This window comes from Pseudonaja textilis, chromosome 13 (assembly GCF_049901715.1).
Source record: "Pseudonaja textilis isolate UNSWEBS1 chromosome 13, rPseTex1.2, whole genome shotgun sequence".
Classification (NCBI taxonomy): Eukaryota; Metazoa; Chordata; class Lepidosauria; order Squamata; family Elapidae; genus Pseudonaja; species Pseudonaja textilis.
In genome coordinates, this window is record NC_142002.1 from 538516 (window position 1) to 566489 (window position 27974).

Genomic DNA, 27974 nt, shown 5'->3' on the forward strand with positions numbered 1-27974 from the left:
CTCTGCACTCAAGGGGTGAAGAGGCTCTTCAATCCCATAATAATACAAAGCATTTCATAATTCAAGGCTATTCACTTTGTCACCTTCTTCTGAATCAATAGATGTGGATAATTATACAGTGAATTTCTCCCAAACCATAATAAAAATTTAAGATATTAGAATGTTAAGATAGCATAGGAAGCTCTTAAAGGAACCTGAATTTTTAATTCACATTTTCCCAAACACCATCACACTGCTAAACAAATAATTCCCTCCACACTATCCAACTATTTACAAAGTCTGCACTATTACTGTTAATCTTCTCATTGCTCCTTACCGCCTGTCCACTCCCACTTGTGACTGTATGACTGTAACCTTGTCGCTTGTATCCTTACGATTTATATTGAGTGTTTCCTAGTAGGATTTGATTGCCTATGTGTTTTCTATGACTTATCATTAAGTGTTGAATCTGATGATTCTTGACTCTTGACGAATGTATCTTTTCCTTTATGTACACTGAGAGCATTTGCACCAAGACAAATTCCTTGTGTGTCTAATCACTCTCGGCCAATAAAGAATTCTATTCTATTCCGTTCCATTTCATTTCATTCCATTCTATATTCTGTTCTATTCCATTCTATTCTATTCTACTCTAAGCATCAGTGAAGTGGGACTATGGGAATCAGAGGACCACGTCCAAGAATTGGGGAGGGCCTCCCAGATGTTTGACAGGCAAAAGAGCCTCTCCTCTGGACCAGACCCCGGAGCGCTTCTTACACAGAGGTTGCTCAATCAAGTCCTGTTTTTAAAGCTTCCAGTGTAGGCGGTCAGCATCTTGAATTCATTGCAGCCTCCTCAGGGTCACGTGATCAAAACTCAGGTGCTTGGCCGCTCATTCAGGTGACGGTGGCAGTGACCTTCTGACAAGCAGAGTCAATGGGGAAGCCAGGTCCATTTAGCAGCTTATGGACTGCAGGGATCCACTTAACCACTGTGACAAGAAAGGTCATAAAACCGGGCAAGGATAATCCAGCCCCCAGCCCCGTGACTTTGTCTCATGTAGATGTCCAACAGCTTTGCCATGAACAGATATTTACTGCACAATCCCTTGGGCACAATAAGGCAGGATGAAAAGGGACGGGCCACTGCAACAGCATCATCATCCCCACCGGATCTTGACCCGACTCGATGATCCCAAAAGAGATCCTGGTTGGCATAGAAACAGTGACACGATCCAAAGGGCTCAAGACGGCACCCTGCGGCCTGTAAGGGGGCCGTCTGTTCTCCTGGGCCTGTCGTGCAAGCCCCTCAAAAGCCAGCCCAATAAGGGCCCGCATTAACGTTTCTGAGCGTAGCCAGCGATTGGGCGAGTAGGTAGCCAGAGAGCTTGTGCTCCCAAGTGCAGGCTTGCCAGGTGGGCTGTAAGCAGCAGCTAGCAGGAAGAAAGGACAGGGGGCCAGAGTGGCTGCCCTTGGCCCCGTGAGCCTCCCAAGGCAGGGCTTGAGAGGTTGTTTGGACAAGCTATCTCTTCCCAAACTGCTTTTCTGTGCCAGATTAGTTAATTAGCCCTGCTGTCTGAAATTGGCATGATCCTGACCGATTGCCCCAAAGGCTTCCTTTGGTGTTCCAAGCCAGGGGAGCAGATAAGCCAATACCTGGCGCCAAGGCATTCTTCCTCTCTCTGCATTCACCCCATTGTGGGTTTGCTTGCTGTCTTCCCCTCCAACGGTTGTAAACACAAACATTGTTTTCGCCTTGCTATTACAGCATCAAGGGGATTAGGTGAGGGCTACAATGGGTGGGGGAGGAAGGAAGGGGCCACAGGATTTATCCCTTTTCCCAAACTTTCTCATGAGTCAAATTCCAGAAAATGAACCTTCTCTGCTGCTGTTCAGGCTCACCTGGCTGATTGCGGTTGCATCCTCCTGACATGTAAATATTTAGGAGCAATTTCTTCATAAACTTTCTGGAAAGATGTATTGAAATCCTTGTCTTGCTTGATATTCTCCTCTGGTGATCTTCCTGCATCTTCTAAATTAAGGGTTGACATGCAGATTAGTGGAAGCAAACCCTAGGAACCCAGGTCTGGAGTTGGGCCCCCAAGGAGGGACATCGGCCTGTGGGCTGCTTTGGAGACGGATGGGACCCGGCCAGGCGCCTGCTGCCGCTCCTCCAGGAGACGCTCTGGTTGCCCTTGCCCGGATCTTCAGGGACTGATGTGCTCTTGGGTCAGGGCTCTGCCAGAATCCGGCCCCTTATTGTCTGCCTGGGGTCTCCTCTGCTCAGGCTCCTTGGCTCACTCTGAGGATTCAGGGGAGGCTCTAGCAGGTATCCGAAGCGCCCACCGGGTCCCTTTGGGTAGGCCAAGCCAAGGAAGAGACCCCAAGGGAATACTTTCCTGGCAAAGGTATAGCAGCAGAAACTTGAACGCTCCCAGAGTGCCCCCCCCCCCCACCGCCTGCCTCTCTGGAATTCTGTCGTTGGGAGAAGTCAATGAGTGGGAAATGGCAGAAAAATATTTGGGTGGATTGGTCACCAGAGGGAGAAGATATTAATTGGGAGCCAGATGTAGGAGAGGCTGGCTGAGCCAGGGGGAGAGTCAAGCAGGGAATTAGTCTGGAATCCCTACGTGGGCATAAGTGGGAAACTGACTCTCCTTGGACTGCCACTCTGAAAGGATTCCTGTATATACGTTTGAACAACAAGACAGCTAATTAAACTCTTCACATCTGGATCTGGTTGTTTGTGCCTGACAAATAATAGAAAAGAGAGTTGAACTGCCGTGAAGAACTGAAATGTGAAGTTGTAGTGAATAGGGAAGGTGTCTTGATGAAGATACGCACGATCCATTGCTAAGATAATGAGTGGTGACAAATATTTTAAGTCCACAGATAATCTACAAGCAAATATGAAGGACCTGCCATGAGTTCTGGTCTGGAAGGCCCCCTGTGCTGTGCTGTGCTGGACTCTGCAGCTGTGGTCACGAGGAGGAGCGGGTCAGAGTTGGCTGCAAGCCGGCTTGCTGGCTGCCCCTTGCCCAGCCCTTATCAGGAAGGCCTTGAACTAAAGCCCCCAGGCTTCCCGAAATGGCATCTGGAGTACCTGGGATGTTCTTCTCCCTCTGGCAGAACTCAACCCGGGAGGAGGCCGGAGAAGAAGGGCCAGCTGGGGCTGGAAGGGGCCGGAGGGTCTCCGCACATGGGGAGGAGCAAGCCGAGCAGTCAGCGCTGGGCAAGATGATGGGGGGGTCCAGCATCACTGCGCACCCCGGCCCTCCCCGCTTCCCCTGGGGGCAAGACTGAGGCGCCCGAGGGCTTCCCCTCGGCTCCAGGAGAAGCAAAATCCCCCCGCCAGTCACACAGGACTGACCCCCGGCCTGCACTTCCACGAGGGGCGTCAAGGCGCAGGGCCCGCCTGTCCCCAGCCAGCCGGAGGCGCCGCTTCCAGGGGCAGCAGGGAAGCCTCCCTCCCCCCGGCGGACAGCCGCCCTGCTCCGCTGCCTCTCCGTGGCCGGAGCTGCTCCCACGCGGGGCCGAGCCCGGACGGAGGCAGCAGGTGGCCCGCCAAAGGCTGGCAGCGGCGGGCGGGCGGGAGGCGGCGCGGGCGGGGAACAAAGGCGCACGTGGCCGCCGAGCAGGGACGCCCCGCCCCGAGGAGGGCCCAGCGCGGCGGCGGCGGCGGCGGGGGGGCGGCGGGGGCGGCTCCAGGGCTGCTGCGCTCGCCTCGCCTTCCCTTTCCTCCGACGCCGCCCGCCGCGATGGCACGCTACCTCCTCCGCTCGGCCGCCGCCGCCGCCTGGCCTCGCAGCCCGGCCGCGGCGCTCCCCGCGCTCAGCGCTTGGCAGCGGCCCCCGCAGCGGCACTGTGAGTGGGGCGCGCGGGTCGGTCGGGTCGGGGCGCCTTCCGCTTGCCGGCCCCGGAGAGGCGGTCCCGCCGCCCGCCGGGGGCCTGGCCGGCTTTCGGGAGGACGAGGACCGAGGACGACCCCGGCGCTGCTCTGCTGCGGTCCGAGCCGGCGAAGGGCTGCGGGCCCGGCCTTCCCCTCTGGCCGGAGCGGTCGGGCCGGGGAGGCCTCGGCCGGCGCCCCCTCCTCGTCTGCGGCCCTGGCAGCCGGCCCGCCCGGGCACCTGTTGGAGGAGGCGCGGCCAGCTGGCGCTCGGCGGGCTGCAGAGGGGCGGCCGGGCCTGCCGCCGCCGGCGTCCTCTGAGCGTGACCTTGTCCCTTTGGCCGCGGCCAGGCGAGGCGAGGCGGGGCGGCCCTCCAGCGGCAGCGCGATGTGGCAGGCGGGGGGCGGCAGCCCTGGAGGCCGGGGAGGGCCCCCTCCGGGCAGCGGGGGTGGGGGGGGGGGGCTCCCCGGAGACCGAGAGCGCCAGAGGCTCCTGGGGCTGGACCGTTAGATGCCCCCCAAGAGCCGCCTGCCCTGGCCGGGCACCTCCGCTTGACCGGGCTCCGCAGCCGGGCTGGGCAGGGGCCCAGGTGTCAGAAGCAGCCGCCGGGTCCAGAGAGGAGCCCTAAACCTTCCCTCCCGTCGCTTTGAAGCCATGGGGCTCGGTTGGACGGGAGGGAGGGAGGCTGGGGCTGTCCAGGGAGAGTCACCCTCTTGTATGTCCCCCCACTTCTCCGCAGATGCTGACCAGAGAATCAAGGTTGCCAACCCGGTGGTGGAAATGGACGGGGACGAGATGACCCGGATCATCTGGGCCTTCATCAAGGAGAAGGTACCTGGCCGCGGGGACAAACCCCAATGCCACTGACTCCCTGACCCCAGGTGGACGGGGTGAGCGCTTGGGCAGAGTCGAAAGTGAAGGAGAAGGGGTCGCCGGCCTTGAAGCTTTGAGGTGGGGAATCCTGAGGGGTCTTGTGGGTCCCTGCAGGCTCCCTGCCCGGGAGATCCCAGGCCCACTTTGCAAGGCAAGCGGCTCCCAGAGGGTAGCAGGGCCAAGTTCCGCTCCGTCCCTCCCTCCCTGCAGAATAGGGTGGCCTGAGGGCTTGAAAGTGATCCCTGCCCATAAACCCTGCCAAGAAGGAGGAAGCCAGCCTGGCGAGGGAGGGCGGGGGGGCGCCTGGCCCTGACTGCTCCTTCTCTGCTGCCTGCAGCTGATTCTGCCCAACGTGGACCTGCAGCTGAAGTACTTCGACCTGGGGCTGCCCCATCGGGACCAGACGGAGGACCAGGTCACCATTGATTCGGCCCTGGCCACTCAGAAGTACAGCGTAGCCGTCAAGTGCGCCACCATCACCCCCGACGAGGCCCGCGTGGAAGGTACGTGCAAGCAGCGAGGCCGGGGGGTGGGGGGGGCTCCAGAGGAGGCGGGCAAGGCCCCCCCGCCCCCATGCCAGATGCCTCTCCCTTGTGGCCCCTGCAGAGTTCAAGCTGAAGAAGATGTGGAAGAGCCCCAACGGCACCATCCGGAACATCCTGGGGGGCACGGTTTTCCGAGAGCCCATCGTCTGCCGGAACATCCCCCGCCTAGTCCCAGGCTGGACCAAGCCCATCACCATCGGGAGACATGCTCACGGAGACCAGGTGGCCTTGCCGGGGGAAAGGGGCGCCCTGTGGCCAGCCCACATGAAGCCGCGTTCTTGGTGCCGGATGTCCCGGTGCCCGGCCCATAAGTGGTTGGAAACCCCGGAGGGAAAGGCCTGTGGGGACGAGGGTGGGCCCCAGGAGCCACCCGGGGAAGTCAAATGGGCAAAGTTGCTCACGTCTGCACGTTCTTCAAGGTTTACGAGCTGAACCTTTACAGGACCCGGAAGGCATGAAGTGAAGGGAATGGGATACAATCAGCTGATCCGACCCAAAAACATTTTCCCCGCTCCCTGAATCCAGGCCCCCCCTAAAGTGTGGTGAAAATCTCATCCTCCTCCCACTCACTGCTCCCCATAGGGGACACAGCCTCTGTGGGACGGACAGCTTCTCCTTCAAGATAAGCGCTTGAATGCAGGCAGGTGGGACAAGGGACCCGAGAGAGAAGCCTCGCGCAGGGCAGGACACTTCCCAGTTGGGGGGCAGAAGAGCCGATGGGACAGGCAGAATCGTCAGGAAAGGGTTTCACTGCTTACCCTAGATAGATTGTGATCTTGGTTTCTTTGTAGCCTTTTGTGTCTCGAAGCGTGGGGTGGGCTGTAATCATCCCGGGGCTCTGTTTTTCAGTACAAAGCCACAGACTTCGTGGCGGATAAGTCCGGGACCTTTAAGATGGTTTTCGTGCCCAAAGATGGCAGTGGTGCCAAGGAGTGGGAAGTCTTTAACTTCCCAGGCGGGGGTGTCGGCATGGGCATGTACAACACCGACGAGGTGAGGAAAAGAGCGCGGGGGGGCGGGGCGGGACTCTCACGGAGGACACAGCGTCCCCTGGGGAGGCCCAGGCTCACGGGGCTCTGGCCCGCCAAACGTGCCCAGCCTCCCTCCGCTGCCTGGAGGAGAGGGGAGGGCTCTCCAGGCAGGCCAGCGCCAGGCATGCCCCACTGAGCCCTCGGCCTGCCTCTTGCAGTCCATCTTGGGCTTTGCCCACAGCTGCTTCCAGTACGCCATCCAGAAGAAATGGCCGCTCTACCTGAGTACCAAGAACACCATCCTCAAGGCCTACGATGGGCGCTTCAAGGACATCTTCCAGGAAGTCTTCGAGAAGTGAGCCCCTCAGCCCGTGGGGGGAGGCAGCCCCCTTGGCCGGGGCCAGAGCCTGCCTGCCAGCCTTCGGTGCCCCTTTGCGCTGGCGTCCACCCAGGGCTGACCTTGCTTGTCCTCCCTGTCAGGCACTATAAGACAGAGTTCGACAAGCTCAAGATCTGGTACGAGCACAGGCTCATCGATGACATGGTGGCCCAGGTGCTGAAATCTGCTGGCGGCTTTGTCTGGGCTTGTAAGAACTACGACGGAGACGTCCAGTCAGACATCCTGGCCCAAGGTATGGCTGGGCCCTGCCGGGGTCCCTGCGCAGGGAGGGCGGGGGTGAGCGCTTGCCGAGGGATGAGAGCAGGACCAGGGCGCCAAGAACCCCGTCCTGAGCCCTTGGCACCTGGCAAGTGGGGCGCTGCCAGGCCAGGGTGGCACCTTGCAGGGGAAGCAGCTGGGGCTCCGGGCCCCCAAGGAGTGCAGAGCCAAGCCGCCTCCTGCGGGAAGAGAGCAGAGGGGGGGGACTGGCTCCCTTTGGAGGTGGGGTGGGGTGGGAGGTAGGCTTACCCCCGAGTATGTGAGCCACCTCCCCTCCCCGCTCGTGCTGCCTTTAGCGTGGCTGCTGGCACCAGCTGGGTGCCCTGGGGGAGCTGGGCAGGGCGCTGGGGAGCCAGGGGAGCCGTGGCCCCTCCTTCCTGGTCAGAGGGACCCTGTCTTTGCCCCAAGGGTTCGGCTCCCTGGGCCTCATGACCTCGGTCCTTGTCTGTCCGGATGGGAAGACCATTGAGGCAGAGGCTGCCCACGGCACGGTCACTCGCCACTACCGGGAGCACCAAAAGGTGAGCTTGCCTGGAGGGTGGGGGGGTCCTGGGGAGCCCCGCTGGGGGCAGCAGCCCCCCCCACAGCCCATGCGCTTTGCTTGCGCCTCTCCCTCAGGGCCGTCCCACCAGCACCAACCCCATCGCCAGCATCTTCGCCTGGACCCGAGGCCTGCAGCACCGAGGCAAGCTGGACAGCAACCCTCAGCTGGTCAGGTAGGGGGGGCAGCGGCAGGGGGGGCAGGGGGTGCTGTGGGAGGCCTCTCCCCAGACCACAGGGGGCCCCGCTCCCTCCCTCAGCCTTCCCTCCCCCCCCTCCCTAGGTTTGCCGAGACTCTGGAAAGGGTCTGCGTGGAGACAGTGGAGAGCGGGACAATGACCAAGGATTTGGCTGGCTGCATCCATGGATTAAGCAAGTGAGGCCTGGCTCAGGTGGGGGGCACTTTGGTCAGAAGCCCTGCCCCCCCCTCCCCCCCCTGACCCTGACCCTCTTCTCTCTCTGCAGTGTGAAGTTAAACGAGCATTTTGTCAACACCACCGACTTCCTGGACGCCATCAAAAGCAACCTGGACCGAGCCCTGAGCAAGCAGTAGGGGCTGCGGGCGAAGACCCTGCTCCCGGGGACTGGCGCGTGCAGGCGGGGCGGCTCCCGTCCAGCGGGAGTCCTTCGGGGCCCATCGCTAAAGCTTGAGAGGCCCTTGTGTGGCCACTCTTGGGGAGGAGAGCTTGCCCCCCGCCCCCCCGTTCTGTGACTGCAGATCTTGCAAGGGGAGGAGAAGGAGGAGGGCTGGGTGCTGTAACTGCCCTGGGCCTGGCCTTGGCTGCCCGAGAGAGGGCTATTAAACCACGGCTTCTCCCTTAGTGCGACCGTCAGTCCGTGCGACGCCTCCGCAGCGCTCCAGCACCACCACCACCACCACCACCCAGTCCGTCTGCCAAACAATATTCATTTATTGCTGAACTTCTTCAGAACTGGAAAATAAACACAGTAGCTCTATGCACAAAAGGGGCAGCGCCCCAGAAGTAGAAGGCGGCCACCGGCTGGGCGGGGGGGGGGGCCTCGACCCTTCTGCCAAGTAAAGGGGGGGCACTTTGGAGTCCACTGGACTGGGGGGAGCCAGGCTTCCTGACCCAGGCTGCTCTTTCCGAGTTCAGGGCGGAGGTAGATTACAACGTGGGTGGGAGGCCAGCAGCGCTTGCGGTCCAGTTGGAGGGAGGGAGACCTGCTCAGCCTGCCAAGGACCCCCCTCTGGTCCCCCCCCCCTGTTGCTTCGGCCAGGGCTCTCGGGGTCCTGCAGGGCCGCCCTGGCCAGGTGTGGGAGGTAGAGTAAGGCAAGTGGAGTCCTGCCAGGCTGCTGCCCCAGCGAGGAACCGCCAACCAGCAGAGCCACACCTGGCCAAGAGGTGGCTGGGAGGGCCACAGAGGCCGGATCCTCCCTGCGCTCCCCCATTCCGTGCAGCCCAGGCAGTGCTTTGTGTGTGTGGGGGGGGGGGGACACGCCCTCCCCCCCCCCTTGACCAGGCCCTTCCCCTCCCAGCTATAGCATGTTGTAGTAGGCGATCTCCTTCATGGTCTGCTCGGCCAAGGCAGAGCCGCCGCTGGGGTTGCCCACTGCCCCGTAGTCGTACGCGTTCTCCTCGTAGTCGTCCATCTCCTGCTGCCCGTCCAGTTCCGAGGGGTTGGTGCCCGACAGCTCCAGCATGGGGTCTGGGAAGAGGAAGGCAAGCGTGCCAGGTGGCCTTGGGGGCTCCTTCTTTGGGAGGTGGGCGCCTGGCTCCCCCACTTCTCCCGTCCCCCCTCTCCCGCCCCACCGCCCCACAAACCTTGGCTGTCCAGGTTGAGGTCCATCACGCCGTGCTTGACTTTCATGTGCCGGCTGAGGTTCCCCTTCAGGTTGAACTTGCTGGAGCAGTAAGGGCACTTGAAGGGCTTGCTGCCGGCGTGCAGGTGCATGTGGCCCAGGAGGTTGTACATGCGGTTGAAGGACTTCCCACACACCTGTAGGCAGGAGTCAATGGCCGGGTGGGCTGGGGGGGGGGAGGCCCAGAGGGGAGGGGGAGACCCGTGGCCATTCCCAGCCGCCCCCCACCCGGCTCCCACGCCGTCCCCGGCGCTACCTACCTTGCACTTGAAGGGCTTGACGGGCGAGTGCACGATCATGTGGGTCTTGAGCGTCTGCTTCTGCACGAAGGTCTTGAAGCAGATGTGGCACTGGTAGGGGCGCACGCTGGTGTGGATCAGCATGTGCCGCTTCATGTTGGCGTGCAGCGTGAACTCGCGCCCACACACCTCGCACTTGAACTCCTTCACGCCCTGAAAGAGACGCAAGCGGCCCGGCTCAAGGCCCCGGGAGGGTCCAGCTGGGGCAGCGGGGGGGAGGGGGAAGGGAGGCAGGTGCGGGGTCCCCCCCTGGTCCCGGGGAGGGCGGCCTACCTTGTGGGTGAGGGAGTGCTGCTTGAGGTGGTGGATCTGGCTGAACTCCATGCCGCACTCGGTGCAGACGAAGGGCCGCACGTTCTGGTGCTTGAGCGTGTGGTTCTGCAGCTGGCTGCGGTAGTGGAAGGACTTGTTGCACTCGGGGCACGGGTACAGCGTGGGGCCCTGGTGCGTGGCCAGGTGGCGCTTGAGTTGGGTGAGCGTGGAGAAGTCCAGGCCGCATTCCACGCACACGTGGCAGCGCCCGCTCTCGTGCTTCCCCTCGTGGGCCTTGAGCTCGCTGGGGTAGGCGAAGCCCCGGCCACAGAAGCGGCAGCTGTAGGGCTTGACGTCCGAGTGCAGCAGCATGTGGCGCTTGAGGTGGCTGGTCTGGGTGAAGGCCTTGTGGCACACCTGGCACTTGTGGGGCCGCGTGCCCTGGTGGGTGAGCAGGTGGGTCTGCAGGTGGCTGGGCTGCTTGAAGAGCTTGCTGCAGTGCGGGCAGGAGTGAGGCTTGATTCCGTTGTGACCCAGGATGTGGGTCACCAGGTTGTACTTGGAGGTGTAGGACTTCTCACACAGGCGGCACTGCCAGCGCTTCTCCACCAGGTAGGAGTCGTCGATCTGGACGTTGATGTCCAGGCGGTCCATGTGCACCTTCTTGCTGTGCTCGCCGGGGGCCTCTGCCTCGAAGTCCAGCGGCTCCTGCCAGGTGAAGCCTGCCCCGCTCCTGCCCTGCCCGGCGGGGGAGGCCGGCAGCTGGCTCTCCATGCCACTCAGGGACGGCAGGCCTGGCGGAAAGCTGCAGCCGCTGTCCAGGCCGGCTTGCGGTGGGCCAGGGAACCGTTCCTCGTAGGCTCCCAAGGGCTGCTCTGGCTGCGGGGGCCTCCGTGGCGGCTGCAGGGCCGGAGGCCGCCGGCTGAAGGGGACGAGGCTTGCCAGCCTGCCGCTCTGCCGGGTTGGCTCGGGACATGGCTCCTCTGGGTTGCCGCTCTCCAGGGCCTGCTCTTCGGGGGGCCTGGCGGGCACTTCGGGGCTGCCCTCCTCCTCCTCCCCCTCCTCCCCCTCCGTCTCGCCCCTCTCACGCTTCACCTTCGGCACCAGGCGCACAGGGGGGCGCTTCCTCCGCCGGGCCTGTTTCCCCAGGGAGGCTTCTGCCTCCGGCCCCTCCTCTTCCTCCAGGGGCTCCCCTTGGGACGGGCCAGCCGGGCTGCTGCCTTCGGGGGGTTTCAGCTCAGGGGCTGCTGCGTCCTCGTCCAGCTTCCCTGCCAAACTGGAGAAGATGGTGTCGGGGTTGACGGTGCCTCCCAGGAACTCATTCTCGGATACCAGACCCAGCACAGCGGCCTGGGCCAGCGACAGCACCACCACCGCCTCTGTCTGGGTCCCGGAGCTGGCAAAACGCTCCATGGCTTGCACCATCCGGCAGAGCTGCAGCACCTGCAGGGAGGGGAGAGGAAGGGAAGCCGTGAGCTCTGGGAGGGCCTTCTGGGGTGGGCACAGGCGAGCGCCCAACGCCTCCACCCACACCCGCCTGGCAAAACCTCCTTCCGAAGGAAGCCGGCATCATTGCCACACAAGGCAGCTATGGGCATGGCAACTGCCCAATAATGTGTAGTTCTCACTTAACAACCGTTACACTGACTGACTGCTTAAGCGACCCTCTGAAGGTGCGACATCACTGAAAATAACTTTACAACCCGTCCCCGCACTTACGGCCAACGCAGCATCCCCCGGTCACATGACGCCATCTGCCCACAGGCTTCTGGCCATGCAAAGACATCCCTTTGGAAAAACCACACAGTCCGGCCAAGGGATGCCTTGCTTAGCGACCACATGGCTTAGCAACGGAATTGCCAGTCCCAACTGTGGCAGTGAAGCGACCTGCATGGCAAGTCCACTGGCATCACTTCCGGGCCCACTGGGGCATTTTTCTCCCGACTGTGACGGGGCGTCACTCAAGCCAAGGGCGGGGGGTCCAGGCCGGAGTTGGGAGCAGCAGGAAGGGCCCAGCCCCCAGAAGCCCCCGGGCAGGGCGGCAGAGCAGGCCCAAGGGAGGGCTGGCAAGGAGCCGGGGCTCCGTTACTGTCTGCTGCCCGAAGGGAACCGCGGGGGGGGCTGGGGGAGGAGAGTAGGGGAGTCGGACCCCCCCAGCCCCAGCCGCGCTCCTCCCGGGAAGGGGTGGCTCGTGGCCGGCGAGGGTTTCACGGAAGCAGCCCCGGGAAGAAGCCACCGGCAGGCCGAAGGGGCCTCCAGGGCCGGGAAGGGCTGCTGGGGATCCACTAACCCGGGGTCTCAGGGCTCGCTCGCGGGACCGCCGCTCCGTTCGGGCCCGTCGCCGGGCCACCTCCCCGCCTATCCCGGGTCCACCTGCCGAGGGATCCCCCCCCTCCACCCGGGCGGAGCAGCCCCGGAGAGCCCAGGGAAGATGCGCGCGGCCTCCCCGCCTCCTTCCCGGCGAGGGCCTCGCAGCGTCCGCGCCCGGCCGGGACGGACAGCCGACCGAGGGGCCTCCAGAGACCTTCCGGGAGCCGCGGCCTCCCTCCGACCGACGGAGGAGGCGCCGCCCAGCCCGGAGCTTCCGCCTCAACTGCCCGGACCGGGCGAGCCGCAGGTGCGGAGCCCCGCCCCTCGAGGAGGGGCCGGAGACGGGGCGGAGCCTCCGCCGCAGCCCCGCCCCCTCCGCGCTTGGCTCCGCCCGGCCAGTTGCGGCGACGGCGGCCAAATCCTTTCCGGCCCGCCCCGCCCCGGTCTCCCAGGCAACGCCCCGCCCATCTCGGCCTCGCAGCTCCCCCTCCCCGCGGCGCCTTTCGGGGAGATTGGAGCGACCACCTGGAGAAGGGGGGGGGGGTTTCTGCGATCCCCCTCCGGCCTGGCCGGACCTGGGTTGCAAAGCGCGTTTCAAACAACAGTGCGGGGGGGCACCGTTCACCCCCCCCAGTCCGGGAGCCCCCTGGGAGCAGGTGACCAGCGCAGAGGCTTCTCCTCCCGGGGGGAGCGGGCGGAGGGAGCGGCCGGGGCTGGCAAGGCCTGACCCCCCAGCTCCTTCCCTCGCCCGATCCCCGCCTGTCAGACCGCAGAGATTTCCCCCTCGCCCCGCCCGCAACAGGACCCTTGTCCAGACTCCAGAAGACCGTCTCGCAACGGAGCTAAAGCGGCTCCACGGCTGCTGTCCGCAGCACTGTAACACAACCACATGGCTTCAAGTGGCGCCTGATCTTGTTAGTCCCCCGCCCCCCAAGGCACCTGGGCTTTATGTATCACAACACGCGTGAAACGGAGCAAACCATGATTTGTCTTGGGCAGATCTGGGTGATGCCAGGGGGAATGGAAGGCTGCCTGACGTCACAGGCCCTAAGCTGTTTGAACCCTGAAGAAAAACAGCCTATCAATCCTGTTCCTTGACCATGGGCTCAATGCAAGCACATCAGACTGATGGGAGGACTCAAGGGATGCGCTGCACCAGCAGACTCGGACTCCTCCCACAGGCAGCCAGGCCGCCCTTCTCCCTCCGCATGGAAGGATGCAAACTCCCCTCCAAAGCGTTGAGTTGTCAGCCCTACAAGTAGAGGGTCCCTGGGTGGAGAGGAGGGATTGTGGTGGCTGTGACAGCATGAGGAGGAGGAGGAGGAGCAAGAGGAACATTAATTGCCACCTATCTCATCACGGGACTAATTCTAGACAGTTCTCCACCATAAAAAAAGGAAGAAATAAAAAGGAAGTTGAAAGAAAGTGAAAGTGAAAGAGGGAAATACATCAACAGGATCAGTAGAACAAAAGACCTGGCCGAAAAGACAGAGACAGCATCACTGGGGTAGACAGTAGAGTATCATCGGCCCGTTGATGGCGTCTCAACCCAGGGTGACGGATGGAGGGGGTGACCCTTCGAGAGCCAGGTACAGTTAGTCTGTCTAAGGATGACCTCGCCCAGCAGCTTCCCGTATGGGTTAAATAGGAGAGAAAGGCCCGAGCCCCCTGGCACCCCACAAAGCAGGCGTTGCCAGCTGGACGTCTTCCCCCGTCAACACCAGTTGGGAGCAACCTCAGAGAAAGGAGCTGGACCAGCCCAAGGGGACATCCTGGTTGACGGTCTCAGAGGCCACACCAGAAAAGTCAAGAAAAGCAGCAATGGTTGCACCACCTCACTCTCGCTCTCGCCCTCACCAGAGACCGCCCATAAGTGCGACCAAGACGGTCCGTCTCCCACAACCAGACTTGAAGCTAGATTGAAAGTGATCCTGGAGGTCCGTTTCACCCAGGACTCTCTGGAGTTGCCAAGCAACCACCTTTCCTACCACTTTCCCTGGAAAGAAAAGATGGTAAACTGGAGGTAAAATTATCCAGGCAGGTGGAGGGATGGTTCCTTAAGGAGAGGACCAACCAGGGATAAAAGATCCCAGGATATCCTCTCCCGCAGCCAGGAACTGTTTACTGCAGGAGCCCACTTGCTGGTCTGGAGGCTTTCAGCCAGGACGGACAAGGATCTAAAGGACAGGCGGTTGCACTGACGGCACAGAGGACCCTTCCCACTTCCTTAGGGGCAACGGGATCAAACGGATCCCATTAAGGACGAGGCAAGATGATTCCCTGATCACCTCACAAGGACCCCACAAGAGTTCCAACCTGGAACGAATCGGGCCAATATTACCTGACACAAGTTCAACCAATTCTTCTGGTGCCAGGGACCCAAGCCCCACCTCTTTGCGTGGCACCGCTTGCCAGTGCACAAAAGGGGTGGGGCTTCAATGGCACAGCTGTGGCCACCACCTTGACCTTTTGACCCTTCTAGGCTTCAGTCCAGACATCACAATGGCAAATCAAGCAAAGGGCTTCAGAAGTGAAGACAGGCTGAGATTGCAAGCAGCAACCTGTGGGCCCAGGATGAACTCCTAGCGGAGCTGCAGGGGTGGATCCCCCTGGCCTTGCCTGGCTGCGAGGATTACTAAGCAGTGGCCCAACCGGCCTCCAAGAGTCAGGGCGTTTTCAGGAAAAGACAGGACGGCCATTTCTCTATGACGATAGGAGGATTCCCGCTCTGGGTGGGCTTGGACTAGAAGTCCTCCAAGGTCTCTCCCAACATGAGACGCTGGGACAAAATATATAACCATGATATTATGGTTGGCTGACCAACTTTACACCCAGCATAATGCATAAGCCGTTCTCAGTGGAACTACATCTACGTGGAGGGAAGCATGCAATGGGGCACCCCAAGGTTTTACTTGTGGGGGAGGGTCTCATTAATTCCATCCAATTATATATTTATTTAATGCTCATATAATTTAGAGGCGATCCCACTCTAAATGATTCTGGGCAGCTCTTAAAGAATAGGAATAATGAGGTGGAGCGAAGGTCTGTGGACATTCTCAGTTGTCTCAAAAGTGCTTTTTCAAAAGGCAACAGGGCTTTTTTTTCCTCGAGGAAGGAGATCTTTCCCTTTATTGGACGGGGAAACAAAACTTCTTCTTCTTCCTCAGTCCAGTTGCCTTTTTAAGAAGTACTTTTGAGACGGTGAGGTGGACCAGAAGTGTGAAGTGACAAGCCTTGTATGCCAACTGCATGCCCCCCACTTCCCTGTCTGGAACCAGGCAGAACAGTCTGGTTTTCAAAAACTTTCTGGACATCATCGGGATGGATCTTGAAGGAGAGAGGATGGCGTATAGAGAAGCTGTGCCTCCTGCACTGTGGCAGATAGCATTGTTTGACTGACAGGACCCCAAGTGCTGACCTCACCACTACAGTTGACGGTATTGAAAGCTGCTGCGGAGCACGGAGCGATGGCTGCCACCACCACCTTCAAGGCCAAAGGGCTGCCCTCTCTCAAAGAAACTGGCACCACTTCCTGGACCCAACCACAAATTCCTCCCGGGTATCTTCAACAACCTCCATCTAATAAAGGGGTGGCCATGCCCCAGGTTAAAGGACCTTCTCCACTTCCTTACGTGTCAAGAGCTCAGTAACCAGTAAAACCTGCTCCAGTAACCCCACAAGTCAGCCACCCAGTTGGAGCCCAACTCTCTGGAATACCCTGCAGCGCCCCTTCCATCAGGCTATCCTTCCCCATGGAGTCCCCCTAAAGCCAACTGCTGGGGAGCCCGTGTTCCCACCCAGGTCTCTGTGCCCTCTAGCAGAGTCCCTGCGTTTGGCCAGAGCTCCTTCCTTGGCGCTTCCATTACCACCATCACCAACCTCGGAATTCCACTTTCTCTGCCCTGCGGTGCTCATCCTGGCTTTTCCATAAGGCTCTTTAGTAAACCAGAGAAAGTTCAGCTGGATTGCCAAACAGCCTCACTCACATCAGGGCCCTGTGCAGCATGCCCTGCTAACCATCAGTTTTGACCTATTTTGGTCAGTGTGTCACAAGCACAATCCATCTTTTGCTTCAGGTATGCTGTGCAGCCAGCAACTCTAACTGGAAGTCAGGAAACTATTGCACTTAATGGTGAGTTGGCAGAGGTAGGGAAGAAAACAGCTGTCCCCCAGCTGCAGAATCCTTTGCAGTGAACCAGACATGGGAGAGCCACAGCTAGCCGGCTGGGTGAGCTCAGTGCCGGAAAACGAATGGCAAGCGAGGACAGGCTGGGCCAGGAGTGGACCGAGCTTCTCCTCCAGCCCAGCAGCTCCCGAGGCCACGGAGGGGAACGTGGCAGGCCTCCAGTTGCTGGAGGCCGCCCGTGTGGGGGAGAAAGCCCTTCTCTCTGGCTGAGAGAAGCTTTGTTCGTTGGGGCAGATGTCCCCCCGCCCCCCCAACAGACACGCCATTTTGATTTCTAACTGAGTGTGTGAGGGATTTCTTTTTCGCAAGATTCCTTAGGGGTAGATTCTCCCTCTTTTCATTTGGCCACTTTCATTTTCTGCTCAGTTGAGAATTAACTTTCTTTTTCCCCCTGCCCCCCCCCCCTCGCAAAGAGAGAGGACGAGAAAAGCCAAAAGGATTTTACATCTTTACACAAGGGGAGGGGGGGGTGTTGGCACAGCCTGTGAATCCGGGCTCCTTTCTTTTCAGGCGCTCTCCTCTTTCCCCTTCCTGCAGCTCCATTCAGCCTTTCTTTTCAGAGCTCTCCATCCCCCCCTTCCTTTTTCCATCGCTTTTCACTCTGTTTCTCTCACCCCCACCCCCTTTGAGGCTCCTTTCCCCCCCTTTCATCCTTCCTCTATTCAGTTCCTCTGCTGTGTGTGCGTGTGTGTGCGTGCGCACTGCTTCTTCTTAAATAGCTTTTCTATTTTCAGAGAGCACATGGAACATGTAGGGAGAGAAATAATTTCAGTAAAAAAGGAACGTGAAAGTCTCTCTTGTTATTTTAGCAAAAGTTATTCTATACCAGGTCTTTGTAAGACAGTAAAGCTCTTATTCTCTTGGAACTGTGATTGTCTCTCCACAAGCAGCACAAGTGTCCCCGTATTAAATATATATAAATATATAAATATAATTTGTCCAGCTGCCACTCTGGTGCGTGTCCTGGTGGCGCAACTGCCAGCCATCTCCCGTGGGCTCATCCGGGGCACGGCTGTTCCTGCCTCTCCCTTTTGGGCAGCCTGGGATGGAGTCTCACGAGTGGGCCAGGCCAGAGCGGGCCCCTCCAGTCGCTGCCTCTTGAATTAACAGGCTGCTCTAGAAGAGGCGCCTTACTCAGAAGGCGGCAGGACATCTCTGCCTGAAAAGGGGACAAAGGGATCCAGAGAGGTGTTCCCAGGTAGGGCTGGCAGCCCAGGGGACTGTCTGTCATTCTATCAAGCGAGAAGAAAGACGCAGCCTCCGTTGGGGCCATGGAGACACCCTGCTTAGCTCTTGATATTTGGGGACACGGACGGCAAAGGGCTCTTTCTCCAGAATCATCCCCATTGTAGCTCGGCTTGTTGCACGGCCTCTAAGACACTCACACCGCACAGCAGGAGGCCAGCGGAGAGGGGCTCCCACAGAAGGCCGTGGAGCCCCTGAGCTGCTCACGGGAGGCCACTACCTTGTGGCTAGGTAGGTGCCGAAGACGTGGCAAGGCGCTAGGAAGCTTTTCCGATAGGCTCACAGTGAAGGGAAATCAGGCACACCAGGACAGAAAAGGCTAAAAGGCTAGAGGAGAGGCATCTAACGCTTGCTTAACGCTTCAGGGTCTTGTTTACTCCAACAAGGAAGTATGCAGCCCAACACCAGGACAAAGAAGAGGAAAAAAGCTTGAGCGGATGGAAATTGGGGCAGGCAATAGGAGCTTCTTTTGAATGAGTTTAAATCTCCAAGGCTACATGGGGAGGTACTGAGGAATGATAGAGGACCTGAATGCCGAGCCCTGCCCAGCAAAATGTAATTCAGGGGCGAGAAAAGCAAGATTTACCCTTAGGCAAGAAAAATCAAATGCACAGGTAGAGAACAGGTGGCCTCTGGCTCGACAGTAATAAATGCAAGGAGGATTTAGGAGTCCACTGCTGAAGTATGAGCCAGCACTGTGCTGCAGCTGCCCCCAAAGCCAATGCAATCATCCTATGAATCCTCTGCATTGACAGAGGGAAAAGATCGATTTCATGTGAAGGGTTAGTACCACTTTATACTGCTTTGGTAAGTCCACACTTGGGAGATTGCACCCAGTTCTGGTCATCAGAAGATAAAAAAAGAAGTTGAGGCTTCTGGAAAGAGTGCCGAGAAAAGCAACAAAAATAATTAGGGGGCTGGAGGCTAAAACCTATGAAGGGTGGTTGCAGGAACTGGGCATTCTGGCGTAAGGAAAATAAGGACTAGGGGCAACATGATAGCAGCCTTCCAATACCTCAGGGGCCGCCCCAGAGAAGGGGAAGGGCTCAGCCGGTGCTCCAAAGCACCTGAGGGCAGGACAAGAAGCAACTCAAAGAGACTCATCCAAGAGAACCAAACGGTTGTGGGGGCTCCAGCCCTGGAGGCTTTAAGGAGAGGCTGGACAGCCACGATCGCATTTAACATAGAAAAATACTATATACAGTTCTTCGCGTAGGAAGCCAATATTGAAGGCCCAGATGCAGAATGAGGGCTCTCTGACTTGGCAATATGACTTGGTAAAGAAGATAATGGAATTTATTATAACCTGAACCTGAGTCAGCAAAGTGAAGTGGCTGCAAAAAAAGGCGAAGGCAATTTTATCCTTCAACAAAGGAAGCCAACTCCTAGAGCCCCAGAGCCAAAAGGTCCACTTTAGGCTGCTTTGCTGAGACCCCCGCCCAACCTTCAGGACCCCATCAGCCAGCCAGCCAGCCAAGTCGGGTCCAGGAACCCGGGACGAAATCCTATGGAGAGAGACGGATCAAGCTGAGCACGTGAAGAAGGCCTGAGGGAGGAGAGGGGGCTGAGGACGGGCACTTGGTGACCTTTTCTGTTCTTCCAAAATCCAGGAGGCAGAAGAACGGACCAAAGCCATCCAGAGGAGAGATTCCAACTAAACGCTAGATAAACTTCCTGGCAGGAAAAGCCCTTAAAAAGCAGGACTGGTTTTCCTTCCTCAGATGCACTTGGGTGGGTCCAGCCAGCCTTTGGGCGGCCACTGAGCAAGTGGCTGAAGCCAGAGAGAATGTTAAACCCTTCACTTGAATCTGGAGGGGACTGGGGAGGGGGGCGTGGGGGAGGGGCGACTGCAGCATCCCCCTTCCTGTCCTCAGGGCATCAGCTGAGATCCTGGAATTGGCCCTTCAGAAAGCCTCTTTTTGGAGGGCAGGCCAAGCAGGGGGAAGGTCTGCTAGCCCCAGATGGGGGGGCAAGGAGGCACACCGGGACACAAACAGCCCCTCCCTTTCCACCCCCGGCAGGCAGCAGCTCGGGGGAGGGCCACACGGTTGCTCCTGTGCTTAGTCTGGGAAATAAAACTCCCCATAAACACACAAAGGCAAATGCCGTATGGTGGAAGCGAGCAAAGTTGAAAGACCGGCTTTGTTCAGGACTCATCCAACAGAACAGGAGACAATCTAAGGTTTCCAGCTGCACAGGAGAAAAGCCAAAGCAAGGAACAAAAATGAAATAGCTGGGTATCACAGACGGTCCAGCCCGATGGAACAAATGAAAAAATATACACCCCGCTGCGTCCCTGGTAGGTCCGACCTAACTAAAATGGCAATTCAAAAACGTTTGGATACTTCTTGCCTAGAACTCCACAATCCACACCTCGGACAATGAAATAAGCAACAAAAATGGGATTGTTATTTATGCTCACGCTTTACAATATAAATCCTGCCAAGGAAGCACTGATGACGCTACTAGCTTGATAATGTCTGCAAGGAACCACCAAGTCCAGAGAGCACCAAGGACGCCACCGAAGCTGACATGAAGACTGAGAAATCAGAGACCGGGAAGGAACACTGCAGTCCCGTCCCCCCCTCTGGGGTCCTACAGAATATTCGCCGCCCCCTTTCTGTGCAACAACTGTAGGAAAAAGGGTCTTTCCCCACCTTTTTCCTGGCCAGGCCCTTCCTCCCAGAGCTCGACTCCTGCAGCCTCCCCCTCTTAGGGAGCCTCCTCTGAAGCCAGCCGTGTTTTTCACTAGCCCCCTTGAACCGCGGTGCCCAGAATTGCAGAGAGCTTCAAAAGGGGTCTGACCGGGGTGGCTGGGTGGGTAGAATGACTAGACGAGGGAAGGTGGACTTGAGGTTTCTCCTCTTTTCCTCATGGTCGCCACCCAGGCGCTCCTCACCTGTTCTGCTGCCAAGTCAGGTCTCCCCTCTGCTGGGATTATCACTTTGAATCTTCTTCCTCCTTTACAGACAAAAAGTTTTGGTTTCGAAGGAGGCAGTAATGCCGCTAGCAACTCTCTCTCTTCACCCATTTTCAGGAACAAGTCTATCTCCCTTCCACAAGAGACTCCTTCAGCCACCTGAAGTCAGCTCTCGTGTCTCCCCCGGTCTAGGGATACACCCAGCATCTCCAAGTGCCTCGGGTGAGGTTTTCTTCCAGCCTCCTTATCCATCTTGGATGCCACTTTCGGACATGCACCAGTGTCTCGGGGGCTTTCACAGAAGGTGGCACCGAGAATTAGGTGCAGTATTTGTTTCCTTACTTGTAAAATTTGGAGGCTGCCAACCATTCCGATCCTTGGTAACATCGCGCTAGAGGGGAATAAGGGCTTCTTTGATCCTGACATCCTAGTCCAGGGGTCGCCAACCTTTTGGACCTCAGGGACCACCAAACTCATAATTTTAAATCCCAGGGACCACTAGCCGGTTCTGTGGGTGTGGCCTAATGTATTTATTAATAGCTTGTATGTAAATATTATATTTATATAAAAATATGGATTTTTTTTTATAAAAAAAGAGCAACTTTTACCCAAAATAAAGCAAAGCAAGCAGGCAGATTGAGTTGCCGCCTCCTGTGCACGTGTCCAGGCTGGGGTGGGCCAGTCCCTTTCTGTCTCCAGGGCAGCCATTGGGGCCAGATCGAATCACATCATGGGCCTGGAGTTTGATAAGCCTGGTATATGGGCATCTGGAATTCTTGGGTCATCATACACCGAGGCAATTCCTTCTTCTGCTGATGTTCATTATGGCATGCCCCCATTCTGCATAAGTCCGCTCTGAACAAGGACTTGAGATTGCCCTGCAGTGCTCCACACAGGGGCTTCTCTCGAGGAGACTGAAGACTGTAATTTCCAGCTCTGGGAAGGGAGGGAGTAACAGCTATCTTGCTCAAACTGCAGTAGGTGTTCAGAAAGGACACTAAGTTCATAATTCCTTTTGTAATCACTTTCCAAAACTGCTTGTTAAATAATTTTCAGCTATTACAAATCTTTGGATTATATTTGACAGCATCATGTAAGTTTCCTTCAGTCCTGAGCAAAAAAATTTTTAAATACAAGTTTAAGAACTTTTTTTTTTTTTGGATAAGCAGAAAAAGGGTGATTAAAACATTACAAGTGGACTAAGGATCCAGATAGATTTGAAAAAAGATTTTGGAATTAATTACAAGACTTTTTCTCACAAGAAAATGTTTTTGTTTTAAATTCATGTAAAAATCATGATAATGTCTGCCTCTATGGAAAGACTATGTTTAAAAGAAGTAATGAAACAGGAAGAAGTTTTACTAAACAAAACTGAGACTGATCTGAAAGTGGATTTAAAAATAAGATACGAAGATGCTACATTGAACATACAAAAGAAGCCGCGATGTCTTCATAATTAAAAGGGATATGGAAATAACAAAATAACAAGCCAAGAAAGTAATCTGGGTAATTTTCCTATATTGGATTTACAAAAGAGTTCTGTTAAAGCTTTTCAGAATTTTGTGAAAAGTGATAAATAAAAATGAAAAGAAATAAAGTTCTATGATATTATTTGAAGGGACTAAAAGATCATGATTATTAAAAATAATATGAAGTTGGTTTATTTGATCATTTTAAAAATAAATACGAAGTTATTTCTGGTAACCCTTAATGAACCTTTGCTGATATCAGGACTGAAACTGAAATGATGAGGCTTTAAAATTTGTTTATAGATAAAGAGATATGATATAGGAATAAAAGATAATTCGTTGTATTTTAAGAGGTTAAAATTCTTTATATGTTATCACAAAACAGGTCATTTTTTTTGTATATTTTTCTTTACTATAATCTTTTTTTGTGTGTGAGAACGATCAACCAGTGGAACAGCTTCCCTTCAGAAGTTGTAAGTGCTCCAACACGGGCGACTTTTAAGAGACTGGACAGTCACGTGTCTAGATTGGTATATAGGATCTCTTTGAGCAAGGGGTTGGATTAGAAGTCCTTCCAACTCTGTGATATTCTATGTTCTCTATTTTTTCCACTTATTTTTCTCTTTTTTTATTGTTTAGTTTGTATTAGTTTTTTTTACTTTAAGTATAGTTTTTAATAAAATTACTAAAAAAAGAAATTACCAGTCAATCTGACCTCAATACCCAGGGACAGTTGGAGTTTTGCAAGTATCTTAAAATATAACCAGCAAATTAATAAAATCAGCGTGGTGGCAACTCGAGATCAGACACACGTGGTTTTATCAAGAACAAATCTTACTAAGGCTAATCTGATTTTTTGTTATTAGCTAGCATCCTTAATAGATTGCAGGAACGCTGTAGCTGTAAAATGTCTTGATGTGGATGAAGAGGCAGAGGCAGCTTATGAAATTTGCAAAATGCACGAACTGGATGGAAAGACAGAAATAAAATGGTGCTTGTGATAGTGAAATGGAAGAAAATAACATTAAAAAAGGTATGTGCGTAGGTCTTCTGTTCCAAAACAGAAATCAAATGTTCAGGTCTAGGATGTGGTTGTTTGGCTTGTGCACCACATATGAAAAAGAATTCCTACGGGACACAGGGCATTTGCCGCAAAAAAGGCAAGTAAATGTCTAATTGCTCCAAGAATGGTCTCACTTTCTCCTGCTTTGGGCAAATCACATGTCAAGCGCTGGGCTCCCCTTCTGAGAGGAGATTCTGGGGCTGCCTTAAGAGGGATTTCTGCATTCAGCCCGAGGTCAGATTCAGTGGCTTGGATGGCCCTTTATAGGGCTGAGCACGGGGATGAAACGGCAGAATGAGCAGAATTTTGCAAAGGGTACTAAAGACCACAAAATCAGTCTGTGTGCACCTACAAACAGTACATTCCTTCTTGGAGCCACAGGGGCTTATTACAAGCAACACAAGCGTCAAACTAAGATGGGACACACGAATATCCAAGGTATCCCAGATGCCAAAATCTTCTCTGTTTCAATGGGGTGAAGAAAGATTAATGAACCACTAGAAATTTAGAAAAAGGAAGATAATTCCGTTTAGTCTTCAAGAGGGAGATATATTACATTTGTTAAATGAAGGTCCCTGAATGGGAAATGCCATTCCCCCCCCCCTTCTTTGCTCGCTCCTTTTCGTTTCAGTTCAGCTTCTGGGGGCAAGGGGGGGTTCCCTGCCGCCCTTCCTACCCTCAGCCCCCCGGAAGCAGAGCTAGACAATGGCTGGGGCAAAAGAGGGAGATTCTCCCCATGCTGTCGGCTAAGCCGGGAGGAAGGAGGCGCCTGGGAAGCCCCGGCCATCGCCCAGCGAGACACACGAGTGGGGAGGCTCCTCTGACTACGGGGCATGAGGAAAACGACGGGGACAGTTAAGAGGCGCAAAAGAAACAAGCAGTCCACCTGTTGAAAGTGCAAAATAGCCCTCAGGTTGGCCTAGGTGGGCTCCCTCCCTCCCTCCCTCTCTCTCTCTCTCACACGCACACACGCACAGAGGAAGCACCAGGGGGACTGAAACAGGAACAATAATATGGGAAGTGGTGAGGGGCATTCTTCCTTTCGAGACTCCAGCCAGCCTTTCTTCCTTCTTGATTTTGCCTGGAATGGCCACCACAAGCAACCAGCTCCTTCCTTCTCCTGCTTACACGCCCTTTTATAAAATGGGGATGCAGCGCCGCTCAAGATAAGCCCGCGTGCGCTGAGGGGGGCTAACAGCAGGGCAAAGCTGTGGGTGGGTGTCCCTCAGGCTCCTCAGCCGCAGCCCCCCCTCCCCAAAGTCCCCCCGGGGGTCTCTTCCTTGCCCCCCCCCCACCAGGAGGCGCAATGGCTCCACTGTGAAGGTCTCAGCCAGGACAAAAAGCAGGACGTGCCCCCCCCCCCACACACACACACCTGGGGTCCTGAGCAACCATTTCACCTCTGGAGAGAGAAGAACTCTCCGGGGGGGGGGATGCAAACTGAGAAGCAAGGGGAGCAATTAGACCGGGACCAACGACTCCATTCGCCCGCTGTCCATTGGCGAGGCGCTTCTGGGCAGCTTCTAGGGCAATTATTCGCCCTGCTTGGGGGACGCCCAGCAGATCCTCCTCCTCCGTCACAGCACCGGCCGAGGGGCCTGGGCTCCCCTCCCCGCAAAGGGCGCCGTCCCGGCCCTCCCCCACCCACCTCTCCGCCTGCGCATCCCACCTGACGCGGCCCGGCGGCGCCACCCTCCCCGCCTCCCTCCCCGGCCTTAATCCGGGGGCCGCGCAACTCCGAACAGCCGGCCGAGAGCTCGGCCCTCCGGGAGAAGCCCGAGGAAAGCGGCGCTCCTTCCACGACCGCTTCGACCTCTGGTCCCGGCCAAGGGCACCCGGGCGTCGGCCCCGAGCCCGGGTTTCCCTCGCGGGGAGCAACGTGGAGAGCGGACAGTCGCTCCCCGCCAGCCCGCTCCGACCGCGGGGAGGGGGCGGCGCGGCTCCGGTTCCCCCGCCTCCCGGGCAGCCTCGGCGGCGCTGCCTCTTCCAGGGCCGGGCGGAAGGTCCTGCCAAGGGCGCCCCCTCCCTTCGTCGCCGCCAAAGCGCGGCGGCGCGCGAGGCCCGCGGCCCACCACGCCCGGGAGCCGCGAGAGGGAGCGCGGCGCCCCTCGGCCTTCCGGAGCGGCTCTCCGGGCGGGCTGCGCTGGGCTCCGGCGGGGAGCGAGGGGCGCGGGCGACACGACCAGCTGTTCGAGGGGAGGTTCGGCGCGCGGAGCCGGAAGGGCGGCGGGCAGGAAGGGCCGCGGCTCCGACCGAGCCGCAACAGGTAACCCGCCGCCGCCGCCTCGGCACCCGCCGGGACCCTCTTCCTCCGCCGGCCTGGCACGCCAAACTTTGCGCGGCGGAGGGAAGCGGCCCGAAAGCCGGGCAGGCGCCCCACGTGCCCAGCGGCCGAGCCGAGCCCCGCGCGCCCCTCCGCCTCCCGCCCGCCCGCCTCGGCTTCCTCCTCCTCCTCCTCCTCCTCCCCCCGCGGCGCCATCGCTGCTTCGCCGGGGCCGCGAGGGCGGCGGCGGCGGCGGCGGCCTCTGGGGCCTGGCCGGTCGTCAGGCGCGGCGCGGCCCTCTGTGCCCGGGCCCGGCGGCTCCTGGAGCCGGGGCGGAGAGGGTCGGGGGCCGGCCGGGGCGCCGGCGAACTCACCCTGGGAGTCCCGCAGAGGCTCGGCCGCGGAACCGGCAGCCCCCGTCGGCGCGGGCGAGGCGAGGGGGCCTCCGGGGCGGCTGCCGCAGCGCGGAGCTCGGGCGGCGCTGCTGCTGCTGCTGCTGCTGGCGCGTCCTCAGTTCCCTTCCCTTTTCTCTCTCTCTCTCCCTCGCAGGAAGGAAGAAGGGAATGAGGCAGGGCTGACGTGAAGGGATGCAAAACAGCCCCTCCTAACCCGGCGCGGAGAGAGAGAAAGAGAAAGGCGCAGAGAGGAGGGAGAGGAGCCGCCGCCGCCGCCGCCCTTTTATCTCGCTTTTGTTGTCGCACTTCCTCTCGCTCCGGCGGCGCCAAGTTTTCTTTCTCTGCTTCTCCCCCCCCACCCCCACCCCCGTCCGCCTCCGCGGGGGACCCCGAGACCCCCCTCGCTCTCCCCGGGCCGGATGCAGCTCCGGGGGAGCCAAGCCTGGCCGCCTCCCGGTGGACCAGGTGAGGAGGGAGCCGGCCTGGCCCGGAAGACCCCTTCTCGTCCGGGGCCCAGCCTGCCCCCTCCGCTTTGACAAGGCCCGGGTGCTGCGGGGCGCCCAGAGAGGCCTGGCCCCACTGCCCCCTTTCCTGCAGCCTCACAGGCCCCGAAAGAAGCAGCAGCGGAGGGAGGTTAAAAAAGGCCGAGCAGGTGCTGCCCAATCAGCCTCTGGACCTTCCTTGTGGGCCCAGCGGATGGGCCCATTTGCACCGCTTGATGGGCTCTTGAGATTGGATAGGGATCGTCCCTGCTTGTCCTGGAGGCGTTAACACATCGTGCCTTAAGCCCCAAGGCTCTCCCTGGCCGGTGGGTGGGTATGCCACATGCCCCCAGCCCTCGTGGTTTATGGCACAATGCGCTCTAGGGATCCGACCCATCAGTTGTGGCTCGCTCATTCAATCCGTGTGTGCAGCAAAGAAGATGTCCGCCCTTACCAAGAACGGCTCTCTGCGCTCAGACCTGCTGCCGGCTGTCAGAGTTCTTCCACACGTCATTTTGGGCTCATCCCCATTCTGAACCACAAAAATGCAGCCCTAAAGATTTAAAAGGAGTCCAGTCCCTCATCAACAGCTCCCAGGCTGTTCCCGAGACCTCCTCGCCCACCACACAACCCAGGCCTTTCCACCCTTAGCCTGGAAACTGCCACCATCAGCACCCCTGCACTGCTGTTAGTCAGGTCTCCTCAAGGTGCCCCCTGTCCGCTGCCCCCCTGAAAGCAGCTCCTTTCCACACAAGCCACTTTCAAAAACCCACACTCTGGGAATATCAGAACCCCATCATTCTGCCAAACCAGCATTCTGGGTTTACTGGCTGATTTGTGAACCTGGCAATCATAGTCCAGAAGGTCTGGGAGCCTGGAAATAGCCTTTTGCAGGAGAAAAACGGGAGGTGTCATGAATGTCGCACAGAGAAAAGATACAGCTGCAGCCTCGGGACACCTCTCTTAACCATTTGTAGGTTTTCAGGGTCCCAACTTCCGTGAGATTTCTCCCCATTCTTCTGCAAGTGTGCCCCCAGCCCACCAGAAATGGCCCCCTTATCAGAGCAGCACTTGAGAAGGGGGCTCTGGGCATGCAGACTCCCCCTCCGCCCCCAATAGCCAGCATTATTGGATGAGTGTTCATCCTTAAAAACGGAATATTGGCTCAGCCAGTGCCAAGGACTCGGGTCACATCCCCCTTGGAGTGTCACTCGGTGCTTCAGCAGTGGGAAAAAGGCCGACACCCTTAGGGACCCCTGAAAAGTGCCCAGGAGCGCCAGTGCCTGCCCTTCAAAAGATTTCGCTTTGCGCTCGAGTGTGCAAGACCCGTGAGGCCATCCAGCCCAGCCTTCTCTGGCCATCAGGAGGCTCCCGATGGCAGGCAGGAATCTACCTTGCCCATTCTCACCCCACAGCTGCTGCTTCAGGAGGGGCCACAGACGGGCTGGTCCACTGTGAAACTGGCATGTTCCCTTTCAGGGTCACCCCTGTTGGCTGCTGCTACCAGAATTGTGATGCTCTAAAATAACATGGCCTGTGGTTGATCTTGAGTCCTACGTTCAATTGCAGCCAGTCCCTGGGCGATGTGGGAGAAAGGCCCGCTTGTTGTGGCTTGGCGATTTATAGGCCTCTGGTGCCGCCTCTTCTGTCCAAGCTACTAGCTCCAATTGCTACGGCCTTTGCTTCATTCTTCCAGTGCTCTTTTTCATGTATTTCCTAAGTGCACCACATCCTTCTTACTCTTCCTTGTTTCCTTCTAGGACATAAACATCTTAGGAGCTGTCAAAATGCTGCCCCGTAAATCACCCTCCTCATT

At 57.7% G+C, this 27974-nt stretch overlaps 2 protein-coding genes across 5 annotated transcripts; one reads left to right on the forward strand and one right to left on the reverse strand.

Moving 5' to 3' along the window:
- The first annotated feature begins 3632 nt into the window (after positions 1 to 3632).
- IDH2 (isocitrate dehydrogenase (NADP(+)) 2) lies at positions 3633 to 8273 on the forward strand. Its single transcript, XM_026709236.2, has 11 exons — positions 3633 to 3842; positions 4605 to 4696; positions 5076 to 5241; positions 5345 to 5505; positions 6133 to 6276; positions 6473 to 6609; positions 6735 to 6886; positions 7321 to 7433; positions 7531 to 7628; positions 7736 to 7828; positions 7918 to 8273. Exons 1-11 carry the CDS (start codon positions 3737 to 3739, stop codon positions 8003 to 8005), a joined length of 1350 nt encoding a protein of 449 aa, XP_026565021.1. The 5' UTR covers positions 3633 to 3736; the 3' UTR covers positions 8006 to 8273.
- Positions 8274 to 8345: 72 nt separating this feature from the next.
- On the reverse strand, positions 8346 to 25973 carry ZNF710 (zinc finger protein 710). 4 transcript variants are annotated; one of them, XM_026709231.2, is made up of 5 exons: positions 25656 to 25973; positions 9847 to 11268; positions 9535 to 9726; positions 9237 to 9411; positions 8346 to 9120 (listed from the first exon to the last, which is right to left on the reverse strand). In XM_026709231.2, exons 2-5 carry the CDS (start codon positions 11248 to 11250, stop codon positions 8951 to 8953), a joined length of 1941 nt encoding a protein of 646 aa, XP_026565016.1. In that variant the 5' UTR covers positions 11251 to 11268; positions 25656 to 25973; the 3' UTR covers positions 8346 to 8950. The 4 variants fall into 4 exon arrangements, with proteins under 4 accessions (XP_026565016.1, XP_026565020.1, XP_087797938.1 ...); XM_026709235.2 differs by lacking the exon at positions 25656 to 25973 and adding an exon at positions 12350 to 12466; XM_087941812.1 differs by lacking the exon at positions 25656 to 25973 and adding an exon at positions 11545 to 12452.
- Positions 25974 to 27974: the final 2001 nt, after the last annotated feature.

Coding starts and splice junctions, on each gene's coding strand:
- ZNF710 (XM_026709231.2), bottom strand. CDS start 11,250: ATGGTGCAAGCCATGGAGCGTTTTGCCAGCTCCGGGACCCAGACAGAG. Junction 9,727..9,846: donor AGCACTCCCTCACCCACAAG/GTAGGCCGCCCT, acceptor CGTCTCTTTCAG/GGCGTGAAGGAGTTCAAGTG. Junction 9,412..9,534: donor TCAAGCCCTTCAAGTGCAAG/GTAGGTAGCGCC, acceptor TCCTGCCTACAG/GTGTGTGGGAAGTCCTTCAA.
- IDH2 (XM_026709236.2), top strand. CDS start 3,737: ATGGCACGCTACCTCCTCCGCTCGGCCGCCGCCGCCGCCTGGCCTCGC. Junction 6,277..6,472: donor GCATGTACAACACCGACGAG/GTGAGGAAAAGA, acceptor TGCCTCTTGCAG/TCCATCTTGGGCTTTGCCCA. Junction 6,887..7,320: donor GTCAGACATCCTGGCCCAAG/GTATGGCTGGGC, acceptor CTTTGCCCCAAG/GGTTCGGCTCCCTGGGCCTC.